At 48.6% G+C, this 17038-nt stretch overlaps 1 protein-coding gene across 1 annotated transcript; it reads right to left on the bottom strand.

Annotated features, from left to right (window-relative positions):
- Positions 1-206: 206 nt before the first annotated feature.
- On the bottom strand, positions 207-5114 carry LOC111982820 (adapter molecule crk). Its single transcript, XM_024014427.2, has 3 exons — positions 4574-5114; positions 3638-4206; positions 207-1292 (listed from the first exon to the last, which is right to left on the bottom strand). Exons 1-3 carry the CDS (start codon positions 4791-4793, stop codon positions 1155-1157), a joined length of 927 nt encoding a protein of 308 aa, XP_023870195.1. The 5' UTR covers positions 4794-5114; the 3' UTR covers positions 207-1154.
- Between the last annotated feature and the right edge of the window lie 11924 nt (positions 5115-17038).

Raw genomic sequence — 17038 nt, 5'->3', positions numbered from 1 at the left:
TACAGACAGACATCAATTCTCAAAATATAGTGGATGACAGGAATCTAGAACGGAAAAGTGAGAACTCAGTGTCAATACAGTGCCTTGACCTTGTAACCAACGTGTACAGGAGAACAAGTACTACCGTAATCAGTTTAGAATCTAACAGCTTCCAAGGAGAAAGCCAATTCATGTTACCATTGAGCTTATGTCATACAAAAAAAATGTCATTTTAACAGTCTATCCTTGGCTATGGTATTATATGATACGGCAGAATGTTTCCACGACCCTGGCAGATCATACACAAAAGACATCTCCAATATTTAGAACAAGTTAACAGCCGTGTGTGGGGGAAAAATGAAGTCTCAGTGATTCGGAGTAGGAGTGGAGCAGACAAAGGCTTGTCAAAGAGCACAGACAAGCAAGGCAAGACAGACACAAACAAGTAAGACAGAGGGTTAGTGCCTGACAATACCGCAAGCTCACAACATAGCCGACACATTTGACGAGATCTCCGCAATAGTGGTGGACTGGCAAACTTCTCAGAGAAACGAGGCAAAAAAAAATAAACACAAAAAAAAAGACATGATTTTAGCATGTAATGGTTCTCAACAATTTCATAACGATATGTTCTTTTTTTCCCCTTACAAAAAGACTACTAGTTACTTGGTCGTGGATTTGTAGTGAGGATGATAGTTTTGTGTACAGTGTAGTGTACAGTGTAGTGTCATTCTAACGGCTCTCTTCGACAGCCAGAGAAAAGTGTTTCTCCATGGATCTCTGTGTGTATGATTCCAGCCCAAGAGAGCATTTCAACCACACACTCCCCCTCTTCCTCTTGGTATTACACAGCCGCTGTCCTCATCCCATCAGACAAGGCCTGAGTCTTTCTTCTTTAGAAGGGGAATGTGTGTGTGTGTGTGTTTTGATAGAGCTGGCCATGGTGCTGAAGTGGTATAAATAATGGTGGTGTGTGAGACGAAGACACAGCGTAATGATTATCTAACAGGGCCAACTGAGGAAGAGGAAGTGGTGTGTGTGTGTGTGTCTGAGTGTGGCCATGCGGAGGCTGCTGATTGGCATAGGGGCGATGGTGGCATGTGAGGGAGTGAGTGTCTGTGTGTGTAAGGGCAGGGTGAGAGATGGGAGGAGCCCAAGGAGCCCAGTGTCCACTCTCAGCTCACGTCGTCCTCAGGGCTGTTATGGTCCAGCAGCTTAACATGGGTGAAGGGGAAGTGGCCTCGTTTGCCCTTGCACTCGCCCTCCCACTGGCCGTTCACGTTGATCTTTGTCACCTTCACCATGTCACCCACCTGCAGGAGGAGAAGGACTCGTCAAACAGACAGACCTGGCTCATGTTCATTAGGGCACGCTACGGAAAACATTTCAAAACACTTTTCAACTGAACACAAAATGTGAGTTTCTTACTGGACAAGGCCAGGGAGACGCTCCCCGTTTCAGTCCGTTTGGTGCCCAATGAACACGGTGTTCACCCTGTAATGACCTTGTTGCAGTAGTTGCAGCTTGATAGCCACTTGTGAAACTTTGTCTATGTATCGCAGCGGTTCATTTGGCCTCGCAAACACACAAACCAGTACTCCAGAGGTTCATTTGTTGGTTCACCCTGTAGGCCTCTTCATTACAGTTGGACCATTCTTCTAAAGAGAGTGAAGTTCTCTCATCGACTAAGATGTGACCAGGAAGTATGTGCAGGGGCTAATCATTAAACCTATATACCTCCTGAGTCATACCACTGGCAAACACCTTTATAGAGGGTACATATCCTGTTTGTTATCATTGGAGCGCTGTGCTGACTGATTCTTGGGTGGATAGAAAATATAACTTGTCTGGGACCCCAAAATATATACAATTTAGGCAACATTTTCACACAAGTCTTTGACATTACTTTTCGTCCTTGTAAGCATGTAGCCTCACACTTTGGTATTCCAAAAGACAGAGGACAAACAGACTACTTCCACCCTGTAGCTGATTCCATCAAGACAGAAAGGCCAGAAAGTGAACATCGTGTATCTGTTTCAGTGTTACTGTTCCTTCTCTCCCTTCTTCCCTCTCTCCAAGCAGGTTAGAAGGAGAGGGGGGGGGGGGGAGACTGAGCCTAAGACCGCTGCTTGTCGCCAGAGGCCGCTCTGGCTCAGAGTAAGTCCTCATAGAAATTAAAGGAAACGTTCCTCTACAAAGTATTTCCTTCCCACAACGACCTCCGCTTTGGAAGCCCTCTTCCCCTTCCGGACAGTTAGTTAAGACAGTCAGGGAGGGAGCCTCTGGCAGCATTCTCTAATGAGCTTTAGAGCAGTTGGCCATTGAGTTCAACTGACTGACCACCACCCTGTATGTACTGGGTCATATTATTTGGCAAAACATTTTGCTTATAGGACAAGATCAGGAAAGTCCCTCCCGTTTCAGTCCATTTTCTGTTGGTGACTAATGGACACGACCCGGACTACCTTGTTTAACAATCCTAGCAGCTGGGACACAGAGGCATGCAACTGGTTAAGAAGCTGAGGAGGAAGTCACAGACAACGAGTCACAGAGGCCACATACCAACTCCTTCATTCCTTCCAGCAGTGAGCGGAAAAGTAAGACATAAACTTGGAATGACCCACTGGAAGAAACCTAGGGGTAACTTGGAATGACCCACTGGGAAGGAACCTAGGGTAACTTGGAATGACCCACTGGGAAGAACTAGGGGTAACTTGGAATGACCCACTGGAAGGAACCTAGGGTAACTTGGAATGACCCCTGGGAAGGAACCTAGGGGTAACTTGGAATGACCCCCTGGGAAGGAACCTAGGGGTAACTTGAATGACCCACTGGGAAGGAACCTAGGGTAACTTGGAATGACCCCCTGGGAAGGAACCTAGGATAACTTGGAATGACCCCCTGGAAGGAACCTAGGAATAACTTGGAATGACCCACTAGGAAGGAACCTAGGGATAACTTGGAATGACCCACTGGGAAGGAACCTAGGGATAACTTGGAATGACCCACTGGGAAGGAACCTAGGGATAACTTGGAATGACCCACTGGGAAGGAATCTAGGGATAACTTGGAATGACCCACTGGGAAGGAACCTAGGGTAACTATGAATTACCCCCTGGCAAGGAACCTAGGGATAACTTGGAATGACCCACTGGAAGGAACCTAGGGTAACTTGGAATGACCCACTGGGAAGGAACCTAGGGATAACTTGGAATGACCCACTGGGAAGGAACCTAGGGGTAACTTGGAATGACCCACTGGGAAGGAACCTAGGGTCTTCTCCAGATTATGACTTTACAACAGATGAAACCAGTCCCAGTAGCGAGGATGACCAATTAGACACTGATATTGGCATTACAAATATAACAGTACAGACAACCATTCAGAAATGTCATTAATTCAATATCATTCTAAAATCATAGTTTTTTTTAGGGCATAAAAAAAAGAAAGTGATTTGATTCTCTGGCCTCAATCTTGACATAATGCCAAAGAAAATATACGTTGTACAAGACCAGTCATTATTAGCTTCATTGCACTGAAGACTGAGGACAAAGGAAAATTCATGTCAAAATGGGGAGGATCAAAGAATATGAGAGATGGATGTTGAATAAAGGGAAAGAGGAGATGAGAGAACGAGAGAGCACAGCTAGGTAGGTACCTCTAAGGCAAGGGCGGTCTTGTCGTAGGCATTGGGCACCCTCTTCTGGATAGCCCTGGCCAAGACGGGTCCGTTCTGCAGGTTGGGCAGAGGTGTGGGCTGGGCGTACTGGCTCGGGTATAGCAGAGGAGGGCCCTGAACACTTGAGCCGTCTACCGAGCCCACCCCACCTGGACCCCCTGTCCCAAGGCCCCCCGAGGTGGGAGAGGCCGGTCGGTACTTCTCCACGTAGGGCACAGGGATCATCCCGGCACGCCCCTCTAAATTCTTGGCGTTCCACCACTGCTCCTCAGGCTTCTCCAGGACCCGCAGGATGTCGCCCTTTCTGAAAGGCAGATCTTCATCGTCGTTGCCTGGGAAGTCGAAGAGGGCACGGACCATCTCGTCTTCCTGCCGCTGCGGCGGGCCTCCAGCACCTGCGTTGACGCTGACCAAGGGAGAGTGTTTGGCCTTGTTGATGGGCTCTATCAGAGTGGTGGTGTCCAGGTAGTGGATCTTGTAGAACTCCAGCAGGGAATGGAGGGCGTCAAACTCCTGGTCCCCTATGCGGAACCGTGGAGGCGCCTGGCCTGGGAGAGGAGAGTGGGAAAGAGGGATGGGTAGAAAAGAAGAAAAGAACAACCGAAACCATTTCACTGGCCAAAGGTATAAGGCCTTATTAACTGGCGTGTGAATTACAACATTTCTGGCCCATTAAAAGGCAGTGAACTACATATTTGACTGGTTGAACCAAATGTCACTGTTTGGTTGATTCACTTGTAGGAAGTTAATCTTAAATTATTTTCCAAATAAAACCAAATGAACGTGGAGTGGCTTGCTGGATGAATCTTTATTGGGTTGCATGCGTTATAGTGCATCTGGTTTCATTGAAGTCATACAAGAACGTATACCCTGAAGGTTCCTTTATTCTGCAGCCCCAAACCATCTCTTTCTTACCTGAGCCAGACTGCCGGTTGTTGCTGATGCTGTTGATTATGTAATGCGAGACTTTGGAATTCTCTGAAACGGACAGGACGTAGTCGCCTGGGCTTGTAATAGAGTCTCTCACCAAAAACACTCCGTGTCTCTGTCCTTGTAAAAGTGAAACTGCCTCCTGTCTACTTAATCTTCCCCAGTACCAACTTGCACGATCCTCTGCGTCAAAATTTCCGGCCATGACTCCCACTCCAAAGCCGAGGCTTCACGGGCCTTCCCTTTGAATCCCCTTATCCACAACCAGCATTCAACTCATACAAAAACTTTAGCGCGTAGAACACATTTGGAAAATAGGCGACATCCGCAACTTGCCTATGCCCATCAATTTAAAATTCAAACGCCGGTCCTAGTACAAAACGTGTCTGATCACCCGATTAAAATATGTCGATTATAACTTACCCACCAACCCAGTTGTAAAACAATACAATTTTGATCAAATCTTGTAACTTGTCACAAGTAACTTCAAAAAATGAAATGGCGGATCTGGGGAAACAAAACTGACCCCATTAGCCGGATATGACGTTTTTATGACTTACGTAGAAACGTGTCAGATAAGGGTGTCCATGTTGATAAGGTCAAACATGACTTTATTTATGATAGGATATGAGATAATAATAATAATAACAGTACACATTGTATATATTAATCCAACCCATGGATTATCTAAATTGTGGTCTATTTGATGGCCCGTCATTGTAAATAAGAATTTGTTCTTAACTGACTTGCCCAGTAAAATAAAGGTTAAATAAAAAAAATTAAAAACGGAATGGGGGCAGCACATATAACACACAAATAGTAAAACAATATCATACAAACAACAGTCAAAATACACATAATGCACAATCAGTAAAACAGTCAGTAAAACATTCAGCAATAGGCAGCATTTAAGAGGCAGGGGGGAAACATGCAGTTATCAGTTAAAGCTGCAATGTGTAACTTTTTGGGCAACGACCAAATTCACATAGAAATGTGAGTTATAGATCTGTCATTAAAATTGAAAACAAGTCTAAGAAGCAGTATATATGTTCTATGTCGCTATTTTTATGCTTGATGTTCTTAAGTAACATTTTTGCGTCTTTTACTTTTGATTTTGTACACCAGTTTCAAATGGCTGAAAATACAATATTTTTGGCTATGGAAAATATATTTCACAGCGGTTTAGATGGTACAATGATTCTCTACAGTATACTTGGTTGTTTTGTCACATTAACTGAAATTAGGCAATAACCGGCGCCGGTTATTTCCGGCGCCGAAAAGAGATGGCCGCCTCGCTTCGCGTTCCTTGGAAAATATGCAGTATTTTGTTTTTTTACGTGTTATTTCTTACATCGGTACCCCAGGTAATCTTAGGTTTCATTACATACAGTCGGGAGGAACTACTGAATATACGATTAACGTCAACTCATCATCGTTCCTACCAGGAATATGACTTTCCCGAAACGGATCCAGTGTTTTGCCTTCCACCCCAATACAATGGATTGATCCCAGCCGGCGACCCTGTGCGACGCCGAAAAGGGGAAAACGAGGCGGTCTCGTGGTCAGGCTTCGGAGACGGGCACATCGCGCTCCACTCCCTAGCATACTACTCGCCAATGTCCAGTCTCTTGACAATAAGGTTGATGAATCCGAGCACGGTAGCATTCCAGAGAGACATCAGGGATTGCAACGTGCTCTGCTTCACGGAAACATGGCTAACTCAAGGGACGCTACGGAGTCGGTGCAGCCAGCTGGTTTCTTCATGCATCGCGCCGACAGAAACAAACATCTTTCCGGTAAGAAGAGGGGCGGGGGTATGCCTTATGATTAACGAGAAGTGGTGTGATCATCATAACAACACACAGGACTCAAGTCTTGTTCACCTGATCTAGAACTCCTCACAATCAAATGTCGACCGCTTATCTACCAAGGGAATTCTCTTCAATCATAATCACAGCCGTATATATTCCCCCAAGCAGACACATCGATGGCCTGAACGAACTTTATCTGACTCTTTGTAACTGGAACCACACACCCTGAGGCTGCATTCATCGTAGCTGGGGATTTTAACAAGGCTAATCTAAAAACAAAACTCCCTAAATTCTATCAGCATATCGATTGTGCTACCAGGGCTGGAAAAACACTAGACCATTGTTATACTAATTTCCGCGACGCTTATAAGGCCCTCCCCGCGCCCCCTTTCGGAAAAGCTGACCACGACTCCATTTTGTTGATTCCAGCCTACAAACAGAACTCAAACAACAAGCTCCCGCGCTCAGGTCTGTTCAACGCTGGTCCGACCCATCTGAATCCACGCTTCAAGACTGCTTCGATCACGCGGATTGGAATATGTTCCGCATCGCGTCCAACAACAATATTGACGAATATGCTGATTCGGTGAGCGAGTTCATTAGGAAGTGCATTGACGATGTCGTACCCACAGCAACGATAAAAACATTCCCAAACGCAAACCGTGGATTGACGGCAGCATTCGCGCTGAACTGAAAGCGCGAACCACTGCTTTTAACCAGGGCAAGGTGACCGGAAGCATGACCGATACAAACAGTGTAGCTATTCTCTCCGCAAGGCAATCAAACAGGCTAAGTCTCAGTACAGAGACAAATCGAGTCGCAATACAGCTCGACACAAGAGGTATGTGGCAGGGTCTACAGTCAATCACGGATTAAAAAAGAAACCAGCCCCGTCGCGGACCAGGATGTCTTGCTCCAGACAGGCTACAACTTTTTTGCCCGCTTTGAGGACAATACAGTGCCACTGACACGGCCCCCTACCAAAACCTGCGGGTCTCCTTCACTGCAGCCGAGGTGAGTAAAACATTAAACGTGTTAACCTCGCAAGGCTGCAGGCCCAGACGGCATTCCCAGCGCGTCCTCAGAGCTGCGCAAACCAGCTGGCTGGTGTGTTTACGGACTATTCAATCAATCCTTATCCAGTCTGCTGTTCCACATGCTTTCAAGAGGGCCACCATTGTTCCTGTTCCAAGAAAGCTAAGGTAACTGAGCTAAACGACTACCGCCGTAGCACTCACTTCCGCATCTATGAAGTGCTTTGAGAGTAGTCAAGGACCATATCACCTCCACCCTACCGGACCCTACGACACATATGTCAGAGTCAAGGCCCGCGGGCCAATCCGGCCCGCGAGAAGGTTTTTACGGCCCCTGGGATGATCTTGATTTATTATTAGAACCGGCCCGAGACGCAGCCAAGCCGGCAGCCCGCAGATCTTTTACACGCACCAATACTACATTTCCCACAATGCAACGGTGACGCACCGAGCAGTAGGCTGCTTCATTTCATATTTATTGGCACAGCAGTCGTCAGCTCACAGTAAATTAACTTTCAGATACCATCAAAAATGGCAAAACGGAAGGTGGACTGAGAACCGGGGTTTCAAACAAGGTGGAGTCGGAGTATATGTTCACGGAGGTAGCTGGAAACCTGTGTGTTTCTGTGTGGAGAAAGTGTGGCGGTACTGAAAGAGTATAATCTGAGACGACATTATGAAACGAAACACGCGGACAAAAACAAGAATATGGACATGGAACAAAGGCTAAAAGGCAGAGGAATTAAACGAGGCCTCAAATCTCGACAGGCTCTGTTCAAAAAGCCAAATCACAAGGCAGGCTGCTGTCAGGCCAGTTTTATTGGCAGAAGATCGCTAATCAGCCGGCCTTTACGGAGGGGGATTTCATCAAAACTGCATGATTAAAGTTTGTGACGAAGTTTGCCAGAAAAGGCAACTCTTTTTAAATGTGAGTCTGAGCAGAAACCATTGCCGAGGAGTGAACCAGTTGTCCATCAATCTAAAGAGGCTTGTGAAAATATTTGTTAGTTTCAGTAGGTTCATTAGGTTCACTAGACTTATGCGTCATTTAAAAAATTTCAATGAACATTCGAACAGTCCGGCCTCGGCTTGTAGCTAAATTTTTTATTTGGCCTCCGTCCATTTGACTTTGACACCCTGCCCTAGACCCACTCAATTTGTACCGACCCAATAGTCCACAGACGACGCAATCGCAACCACACTGCACACTGCCCTAACCATCTGGACAAGAGGAATACCCATGTGAGAATGTGTCATCGATTACAGCTCAGCATTTAACACCATAGTACCCTCCAAACTCGTCATCAAGCTCGAGACCCTGGGTCTCGACCCCGCCCTGTGCAACTGGGTCCTGGACTTCTTGACGGCGCGCCCCCAGGTGGTGAGGTAGGTAACAACATCTCCCCGCTGATCCTCACACATGGGGCCCACAAGGGTCGTTCTGAGCCCTCTCCTGTACTCCCTGTTCACCCACGACTGCGTGGCCTGCACGCCTCCAATCAATCATCAAGTTTGCGGATGACACTACAGTGGTAGGCTTGATTACCAACAACGACGAGACGGCCTACAGGGAGAGGTGAGGCCCTCGGAGTGGTGTGTAGAGGAAATAACCTCACACTAACGTCAACAAAACAAAGGAGATGATTGTGGACTTCAGGAAACAGCAGAGGGGCACCCCCTATCCACATCGACGGGTTAGTGTGGAGAAGGTGGAAAGTTTTAAGTTCCTCGGTGTAACACATCACGGACAAACTGAATTGGTCCACCCACACAGACAGCGTTGTGAAGAAGGCGCAGCAGCGCCTCTTAACCTCAGGAGGCTGAAGAAATTCGGCTTGTCACCAAAAGCACTCACAAACTTCTAAGCATGCACATCGAGAGCATCCTGTCGGGCTGTATCACCGCCTGGTACGGAACTGCTCCGCCCACAACCGTAAGGCTCTCCAGAGGGAGTGAGGTCTGCAGAACGCATCACCAGGGGCAAACTACCTGCCCTCCAGGACACCTACACCACCCGATGTCACAGGAAGGCCATAAAGATCATCATGGACACAACACCACCAAGCCACTGCCTGTTCACCCCGCTATCATCCAGAAGCGCGGTCAGTACAGGTGCATCAAAGCAGGGACCGAGAGACTGAAAAACAGCTTCTATCTCAAGGCCATCAGACTGTTAAACAGCCACCACTAACATTTAGCGGCCTCGCTGCAACATACTGACTCAACTCACGCACTTTAAAATGGGAATTGATGGATTATGTAAAAATGTACCACTAGCCACTTTAAACATGCCACTTAATACAATGTTTACATACCCTACATTACCCATCTCATATGTATATACCGTACTCTATTATCACTCTAGCTATCTTGCCATCTTATGTAATACATGTACCACTAGCCACTTTAACTATGCCACTTTATGTTTACATACCCTTCACATACTCCATCTCATATGTATATACCGTACTCTATACCATCTACTGCATCTGCCATGCCGTTCTGTACCACCACTCATTCATATATCTTTATGTACATATTCTTTATCCCTTTACACTTGTGTGTGTGTGTAAGGTAGTAGTTGTGGAATTGTTAGGTTAGATTACTGTTGGTTATTACTGCATTGTCGGAACTAGAAGCACAAGCATTTCGCTACACTCGCATTAACATCTGCTAACCATGTGTATGTGACTAATAAAATTAGATTTGATTTGATTTGATTTATTAGAATTTGTTTTTAAAAGTACCAATGGACACAAAACAGCTTAGTTTCACTTTTTAAAGGATGGTCCAGTCTCTAGCAGCGGAGAATTGAAAATCAGTTTCACCAAAGATACTGAGTGTCTTGAGGATTGCCAGGTTTATGTAATTGCTGGATCTCAGGCTGCTGTTGGTGGTGGGGAGTCTTAGCAGTGAGCTGAGATAAAGGGGGGTCTTGCTGAGAAGGGATTTGTATATGAATATGAGCCTGTGGGTTTGACGTCATACGTGTAGGGATGATCAATGGATTAATATGTCACAGTGATGGGTTTTGTTAAAACGGCCATCTTCAGTTAGCTGTTCTAGCACATTCTACCTGTGTTTTTTTTTGTCAGGCAGCTCAGCCCCCATTCAGACGGTCCTACACTTATTTGAGTTCTTATTGGTCAAGGTCACGCCAATTATTATTATGTTAGCCTATCACCAGCCTAGATTCCCGTGACATTTAGTGCAAGACCCCAGCACGGACAGGGCAGAAACTTGCTTTTCCTATCCAGACGAGCACTACGTTTTCCCTCCTGCTATTCGTCCTCCTGCATGAGGTCACATGCTTTTTGCTGTTCTGATGATTTATTGTTCGTGCAGCTAAACAACCATAATCTGTCAGTTTCAAGAGTGGTCAGACCTGTGTGTGTGTGGATACTTTCTGTCCATTAAAACCCCTTAAACTGGAATACCTCGTTGTTCTAACCTGACAGTTTGTAGTGGTTACTACCGGCCTAAAACCAGCACCTACGTTTTTCCTCCTATTTGAATGGTACTTAGGTTCTACAACCTACCCATATATTTCATGGTCCTTCGAGCCGAATCCAGTAACTGCTACAGCCCAATGATGCCAGGTATTAACAGACAAGATCCTCCACAAGATGTGGTCTGTCCGCACCGACCAGCTCACCTGCCACAATATCTTGATAATTACGGCGATGGCTATGAGTCAAGGTACGGACCACCACACATAACAACACACCGCTCCTACTAGGGGGAACAGCTGGAGGGTTTTCTTGAGCACTTGACACGGGATATACTACAGTCCCCTTTAGCAACTCATCACCGGTCCAGGTCACCACCCAGGCTGACCAGCAGGCTTTTTATCTGTGGCTTATTTACTGGGTTCCCACCTCAGGCTAAGCTCAATCAGATCAGCGTAGAATCTCGAGAAAGATCACCATGATCAGCGTCGACTTGAGCGCCGACCGCTCGTGATAACCAGAGAGGACTCACTGCATTTACACATCCAGAATGACAAGATTGATGAGCTAATTGAAGAAGTCAGGAAGATGGAAGGCTCCGACAGACCACCGACAACAATCGGCAGAACTTACCTGATGGACACTGCCAGTTGTCACCTGACTGTCTCAGCCAGTCCTTCAACAGCTGTCTCCTCGTGCAACTGAAAGACACCTCAGAGGGGGAGAACGAGGACCTGTGCCACCAAGCTGCCCAAGAAGTTGATGACATCATCTCAGAGATCATCATGCAACAGATACTACAACCAGAATGAGGTGCTGTCGTGCCAGTGCGACCAGCTCTGTGGCGCCCGCCATCAGAAGATGCTTGAGACGCTACGCCCTACCACAGCTTCCCCATCAGCCCCGGTCTCGTATCTCACTCCTGCTGTGGAGTCCCTCACAGCAGTGCTACAGCTTTCTCCAGAGCCAGAGGAGCTATCAGAGCTCACTCTGGGAGAGAACCCCACCACTGTGCTCCAACTGTTCAGATCCAGCCTGCTCTGTCCATGGAACTCAAGTTAGTAGTGGGGCCTACTACACCAGCTCCTGCCACGGAGCCTCAGCTCTCCACTCCCACCGCTGTGCTTCAACCAGCTCCTGCCACGGAGCCTCAGCTCCCCACTCCCACCGCTGTGCTTCAACCAGCTCCTGCCACAGAGCCTCAGCTCCCCACTCCCACCGCTGTGCTTCAACCAGCTCCTGCCACGGGCCTCAGCTCCCCACTCCACCGCTGTGCTTCAACCAGCTCCTGCCTCGGAGCCTCAGCTCTCCACTCCCACCGCTGTGCTTCAACCAGCTCTGCCACAGAGCCTCAGCTCCCCACTCCCACCGCTGTGCTTCAACCAGCTCCTGCCTCGGAGCCTAGCTCTCCACTCCCACCGCTGTGCTTCAACAGCTCCTGCCTCGGAGCCTCAGCTCTCCACTCCCACGCTGTGCTTCAACCAGCTCCTGCCTCGGAGCCTCAGCTCTCCACTCCCACGCTGTGGCTTCAACCAGCTCCTGCCTCGGAGCCTCAGCTCTCCACTCCCACCGCTGTGCTTCAACCAGCTCCTGCCACGGACCTCAGCTCCCCACTCCCACCGCTGTGCTTCAACCAGCTCCTGCCACGGAGCCTCAGCTCTCCACTCCCACCGCTGTGCTTCAACCAGCTCTGCCACGGAGCCTCAGCTCTCCACTCCCACCGCTGTGCTTCAACCAGCTCCTGCCACGGAAGCCTCAGCTCCCCACTCCCACCGCTGTGCTTCAACCAGCTCCTGCCACGGAGCCTCAGCTCTCCCACTCCCACGCTGTGCTTCAACCAGCTCCTGCCACGGAGCCTCAGCTCTCCACTCCCACCGCTGTGCTTCAACCAGCTCCTGCACCGGAGCCTCAGCTCTCCACTCCCACCGCTGTGCTTCAACCAGCTCTCTGCCACGGAGCCTCAGCTCTCCACTCCCACCGCTGTGCTTCAACCAGCTCCTGCCACGGAGCCTCAGCTCTCCCACTCCCACCGCTGTGCTTCAACCAGCTCCTGCCACGGACCTCAGCTCCCCACTCCCACCGCTGTGCTTCAACCAGCTCCTGCCACGGAGCCTCAGCTCTCCACTCCCCCGCCTGGTCGCTTCAACCAGCCCTGCCACGGAGCCTCAGCTCTCCACTCCCACCGCTGTGCTTCAACCAGCTCCTGCCACGGAGCCTCAGCTCCCCACTCCCACCGCTGTGATTCAACCAGCTCCTGCCACGGAGTCTCAGCTGGTCTCCACAGCGGTTTCACAGTCTTCTCCAGGAACAGAGGAGCTACCTGACCTCACCCTGTGGGAGCACCCCACTGTGTTCCAACCAGATCCTGTCGCAGTCTCATCTGATTCCCACAGTTGTGCCATCACCATGTCCAGTGAAAGATGTTCTGCCAACCCCTGTTCTCGACCCAAGATCAATCCTCTCCTCCCTGCCTGTTCGTAAGCAGGAAGACCTACATCCTTCTCCAGGGACAGAGGAGCTACCTGACCTCACCCTGGGGGTGTACCATACAACTGTGCTCCAGCTGTCTCCCGCTGTTACGTCCCTCACAGTGGTTCCAGTGCCTTCTCCAGGATCGGAAGAGCTGCCAGAGCTCACCTTGAGGGAAAAGTCTACTCCTACTCCAGCCGACACCTCAGAATGTCAGTTGGTCCATAATGCGGGAGTCGTGCCTCCAGCAGCGACAAGTCCTGCCACTCAGACCTCTCCGGTCCCTGTCTGGTGGGATCTGCCTAGTTCTACCTGTGACATTCAGCCTGCTGCTGTCCAAAGACGTAGTTCTTCTACTAACTTCAATATCCAGCCTGCTGCTGTCCAAAGACGTAGTTCTTCTACTAACTTCAATGTCCAGCCTGCTGCTGTCCAAAGACGTCTCCCTGCTCCTCCCTGGGAGCCCCTCCAGTCCCTGCTGCAGTAGGCTCGGTCCATGTCTGCTGTCCATGCCCTGTCAGCCCCTGCTATGTGGGACCTGCCTATCCCAAGCTTGGAGTTCATGCTAGCCCTTCTGAACGTCCCGTTGGGGGACCCTACTGACGTCCCAGTGGCGGACCCTCCTGACCGAGTTGTCCAGTGTCCAGCCGTAGGAGACATCTCACCCTGTTCCCTACTAGGTTCTCAGTCTATAGCCCCTATAGCTCCAGAAGGTCCAGAGCATCTTAGCCCTCAGTTCCCTGATCATCTGGTGGATTCACAGTATCCCGCTAAGCTAGGTCCCCAGTTTCCTAACTCAGTAGGCTCAGAGCTCTCCGTCCCAATAGGTCTAACTTCCCCTAGCTCACAGTCTGTAGCCCTGTCAAGCCCCAAGTTACTACCTCTGTCAGGCCCCATATCAACTGCTCTGGGCACTCAGGTAGTTTCTCCTGGACCAACGATCCAGCTCTCTCCCATCTTTGAGTCTTCATCTCCCTCTTTTTCAGGTGTGCAGCTGTCTCCTGTCGTTGCTGTGGGGATCCAACTGATCTTATCTCCTGAACCGCGGCCCTCTTCTGTCACTGACATGGGGGTCCGGACGTCTGCTGTTCTGAGATCTTAGCCCGCCGCTGCAGTAGAGATCTAGCCAACCTCAGCTCCTGTCCCGGGGCCTCACCGTCTTCACTCCTCAGGCCCTCTTCGAGCTCTGCTGCTGCGGCCCTGCGGTCTCCAGGCCTAAGACCTTCATTGAGACCTGCGGCTGATCCTCCGCCGCCTGCCATGCTGAGACCTTCTGATCCGGGGCCTTCACCTGGTCCCTCTGCCTGGGTCTGGTCTGTCCTTCAGCCACCGCCCGTTGCTGCTTCGTGGGTCCAGCCATCAAAGTATCATGACCCAGGGACCGAGCTCTGCCACTGCGGCCCTGATGTCTCCAGTCCTGGTGTACTCATCTGACACCACTATGTATCACAGACTGTTTAAACACACACACAAACACACACACACACACACACACACACACACACACACACACACACACACACACACACACACACACACACACACACACATATATATAGAGTAATTGAAAGAAATCATGGATGTTCTTTGAACTATGGTTGACTATATTACTTATATGACCTCAGCTTTCTACTCTTTATTCCTTGTTAATAAAACAAACATGTATGCTTCAATTGATTGAAATAACTGGTCCCTGCATCCGGTTGGTCTCCTGACTCCTGCTCCTTTCCTGGGGATCTTACAAGCCCTCACTGTTAAGGGTCCTCCTGTTGCCTGTTCCTTGGCAGAGGGGGCGACTGCCACCGGATCCACCACTGCTGGCTCCCGTCATCCATTACAGCTTTAAAGCCTCCACTGGCCCCCACCACGTCACACACCCTGGTCTGGTGACCTCAAGTAACTTCATGACGTGGCGGCCAGGTGCACCAAGGGATAGGACTTCTGTTGGACCAGTTTCCCATCTGGTCTATGTCTCTGCCTCGCTGGATGACCACAAGTATTCATGTCATCCCTCTCAGTGACTGTCTGCCCTTGCTGACATTTGTTGTTGATTTCAAATCGGTGCATTTGGGGGCGGCTGTTAAGACGGGCAGCTTCAGTCAGCTGTTCTAGCATACTCTACTGGTGTTTTTTAGTCAGGCAGCTCAGCCCCATTCAGAAGGTCCTAAACTTTTTTTAGTTCCTATTGGTCAAGGTCACATATCTTTGCTGTTCTGATGATTTATTGTTTGTGCAGCTAAACAACCATAATCTGTCAGTTTCAAAAGTGGTCAGACCTGTGTGTGTGTGTGGATACTTTCTGTCCATTAAAACCCCTTAAACTGGAATACCTCGTTGTTCTAACCTGACAGTTTGTAATGGTTACTACCGGCCTAAAACCAGCACCTACGTTTTTCCTCCTATTTGAATGGTCCTTTGATTCTATAATCTACCAATATTTTTCAGGTTTGGAATGGATCACGAGTGACAAAGCGTATGGCAGAGTGATAAAGTACGTCCAGTTTAAAGGAGGTCGGACTTTGGGGCCATCCTGTAGATGACATCCCCATAATCCAGCATGGGGAGTAGTGTCAATTAAACCAGCGTGTGTTTAGCAGTGTGTGACTGAAGATTTTGTCCCGGAAGAGAAAGCCTATTCTGAATTTGACCTTTGCTTGAGGATTATTGGTGTGAGTGGAATTACAGTGCTGTGTCCAGCCAGATACCCAGGGATTTGAATGAGCTGACAGATTCCAGGGCAGATCCATCTAGTGGGGTTAATTGGCTCTAAAACATCTCAATCACCGAGGTAATGGGCTTGTTTGAGTGGTAAGTATCAATTGGTGAGAGAGAGCCTCAAATATCACAAATTAATTTGTGCATATCCACTGTGAACATGAATGCGCAAAGCTCGTTCTTGTTTCGGTCACGTCTTTGCTCACGTCCACGTGGGTCAAACAAAAGCACGCTAATGATTGGTTGACAATAGAGCCTTCCACAAGGCAGGTGATGGCTCGGTTGGTAGAGCATGGCACTTGCAATGCCAGGGTTGTTGTGCATTTCTGCAAATGCAGAAAATTGCAGTTGACTGAAGTTGAAATTTCATGACCTTTGATCACATGGTTGTTGGAAAGTTCATGTAGGTGCAATTCTGACATCTTTTTATCCCCATAATGCATCACACTTTGAAAGGCGTTGGTCACCGACTCGACAAACGTGATCCGCTCTAATGAGCCCATAAAGAACTGGAGACTGTGTCCAAGATGTCCAACCTTTGTTGGCATATGCCGATTCATGGGCCGTCTATATCTGTCTACTAGCACTCAGTGCGCACAGGAAGCAGCGTGAGCAGCGACGACGTCATCACGTAATCCAAAAACATGGCAGACATTGGATTAATGTAAAATGTCAATGGCCGTGTTCGAGAGCATCAAAACCATGATGTATCATGGGTAAATTGTGACCAACTGATTTGGAATAATAATGAGTTGTTATTTATGATGCAAGGATATTCGTAGATCAGTCAGTTGTTGGCAGTTGCTTGCACTGTCGAACAAGGCCTCTATCTTCGGCTGTGAGTGATGGAAAAAAACATTGGCATAGGCAACAATTATTTGAATAATTCAATGGAAGTTTTGTGCACAAAGATGATGACTAAAGTGTTTTATTAGGAATTTTCAAATCTGACTTCTTTATGTGGCCGTCTAT

Source organism: Salvelinus sp. IW2-2015, linkage group LG22 (assembly GCF_002910315.2).
Source record: "Salvelinus sp. IW2-2015 linkage group LG22, ASM291031v2, whole genome shotgun sequence".
NCBI lineage: Eukaryota > Metazoa > Chordata > Actinopteri > Salmoniformes > Salmonidae > Salvelinus > Salvelinus sp. IW2-2015.
The sequence above is the reverse complement of the archived record's forward strand: the minus strand, read 5'-3'. Positions and strand labels throughout refer to the sequence as shown.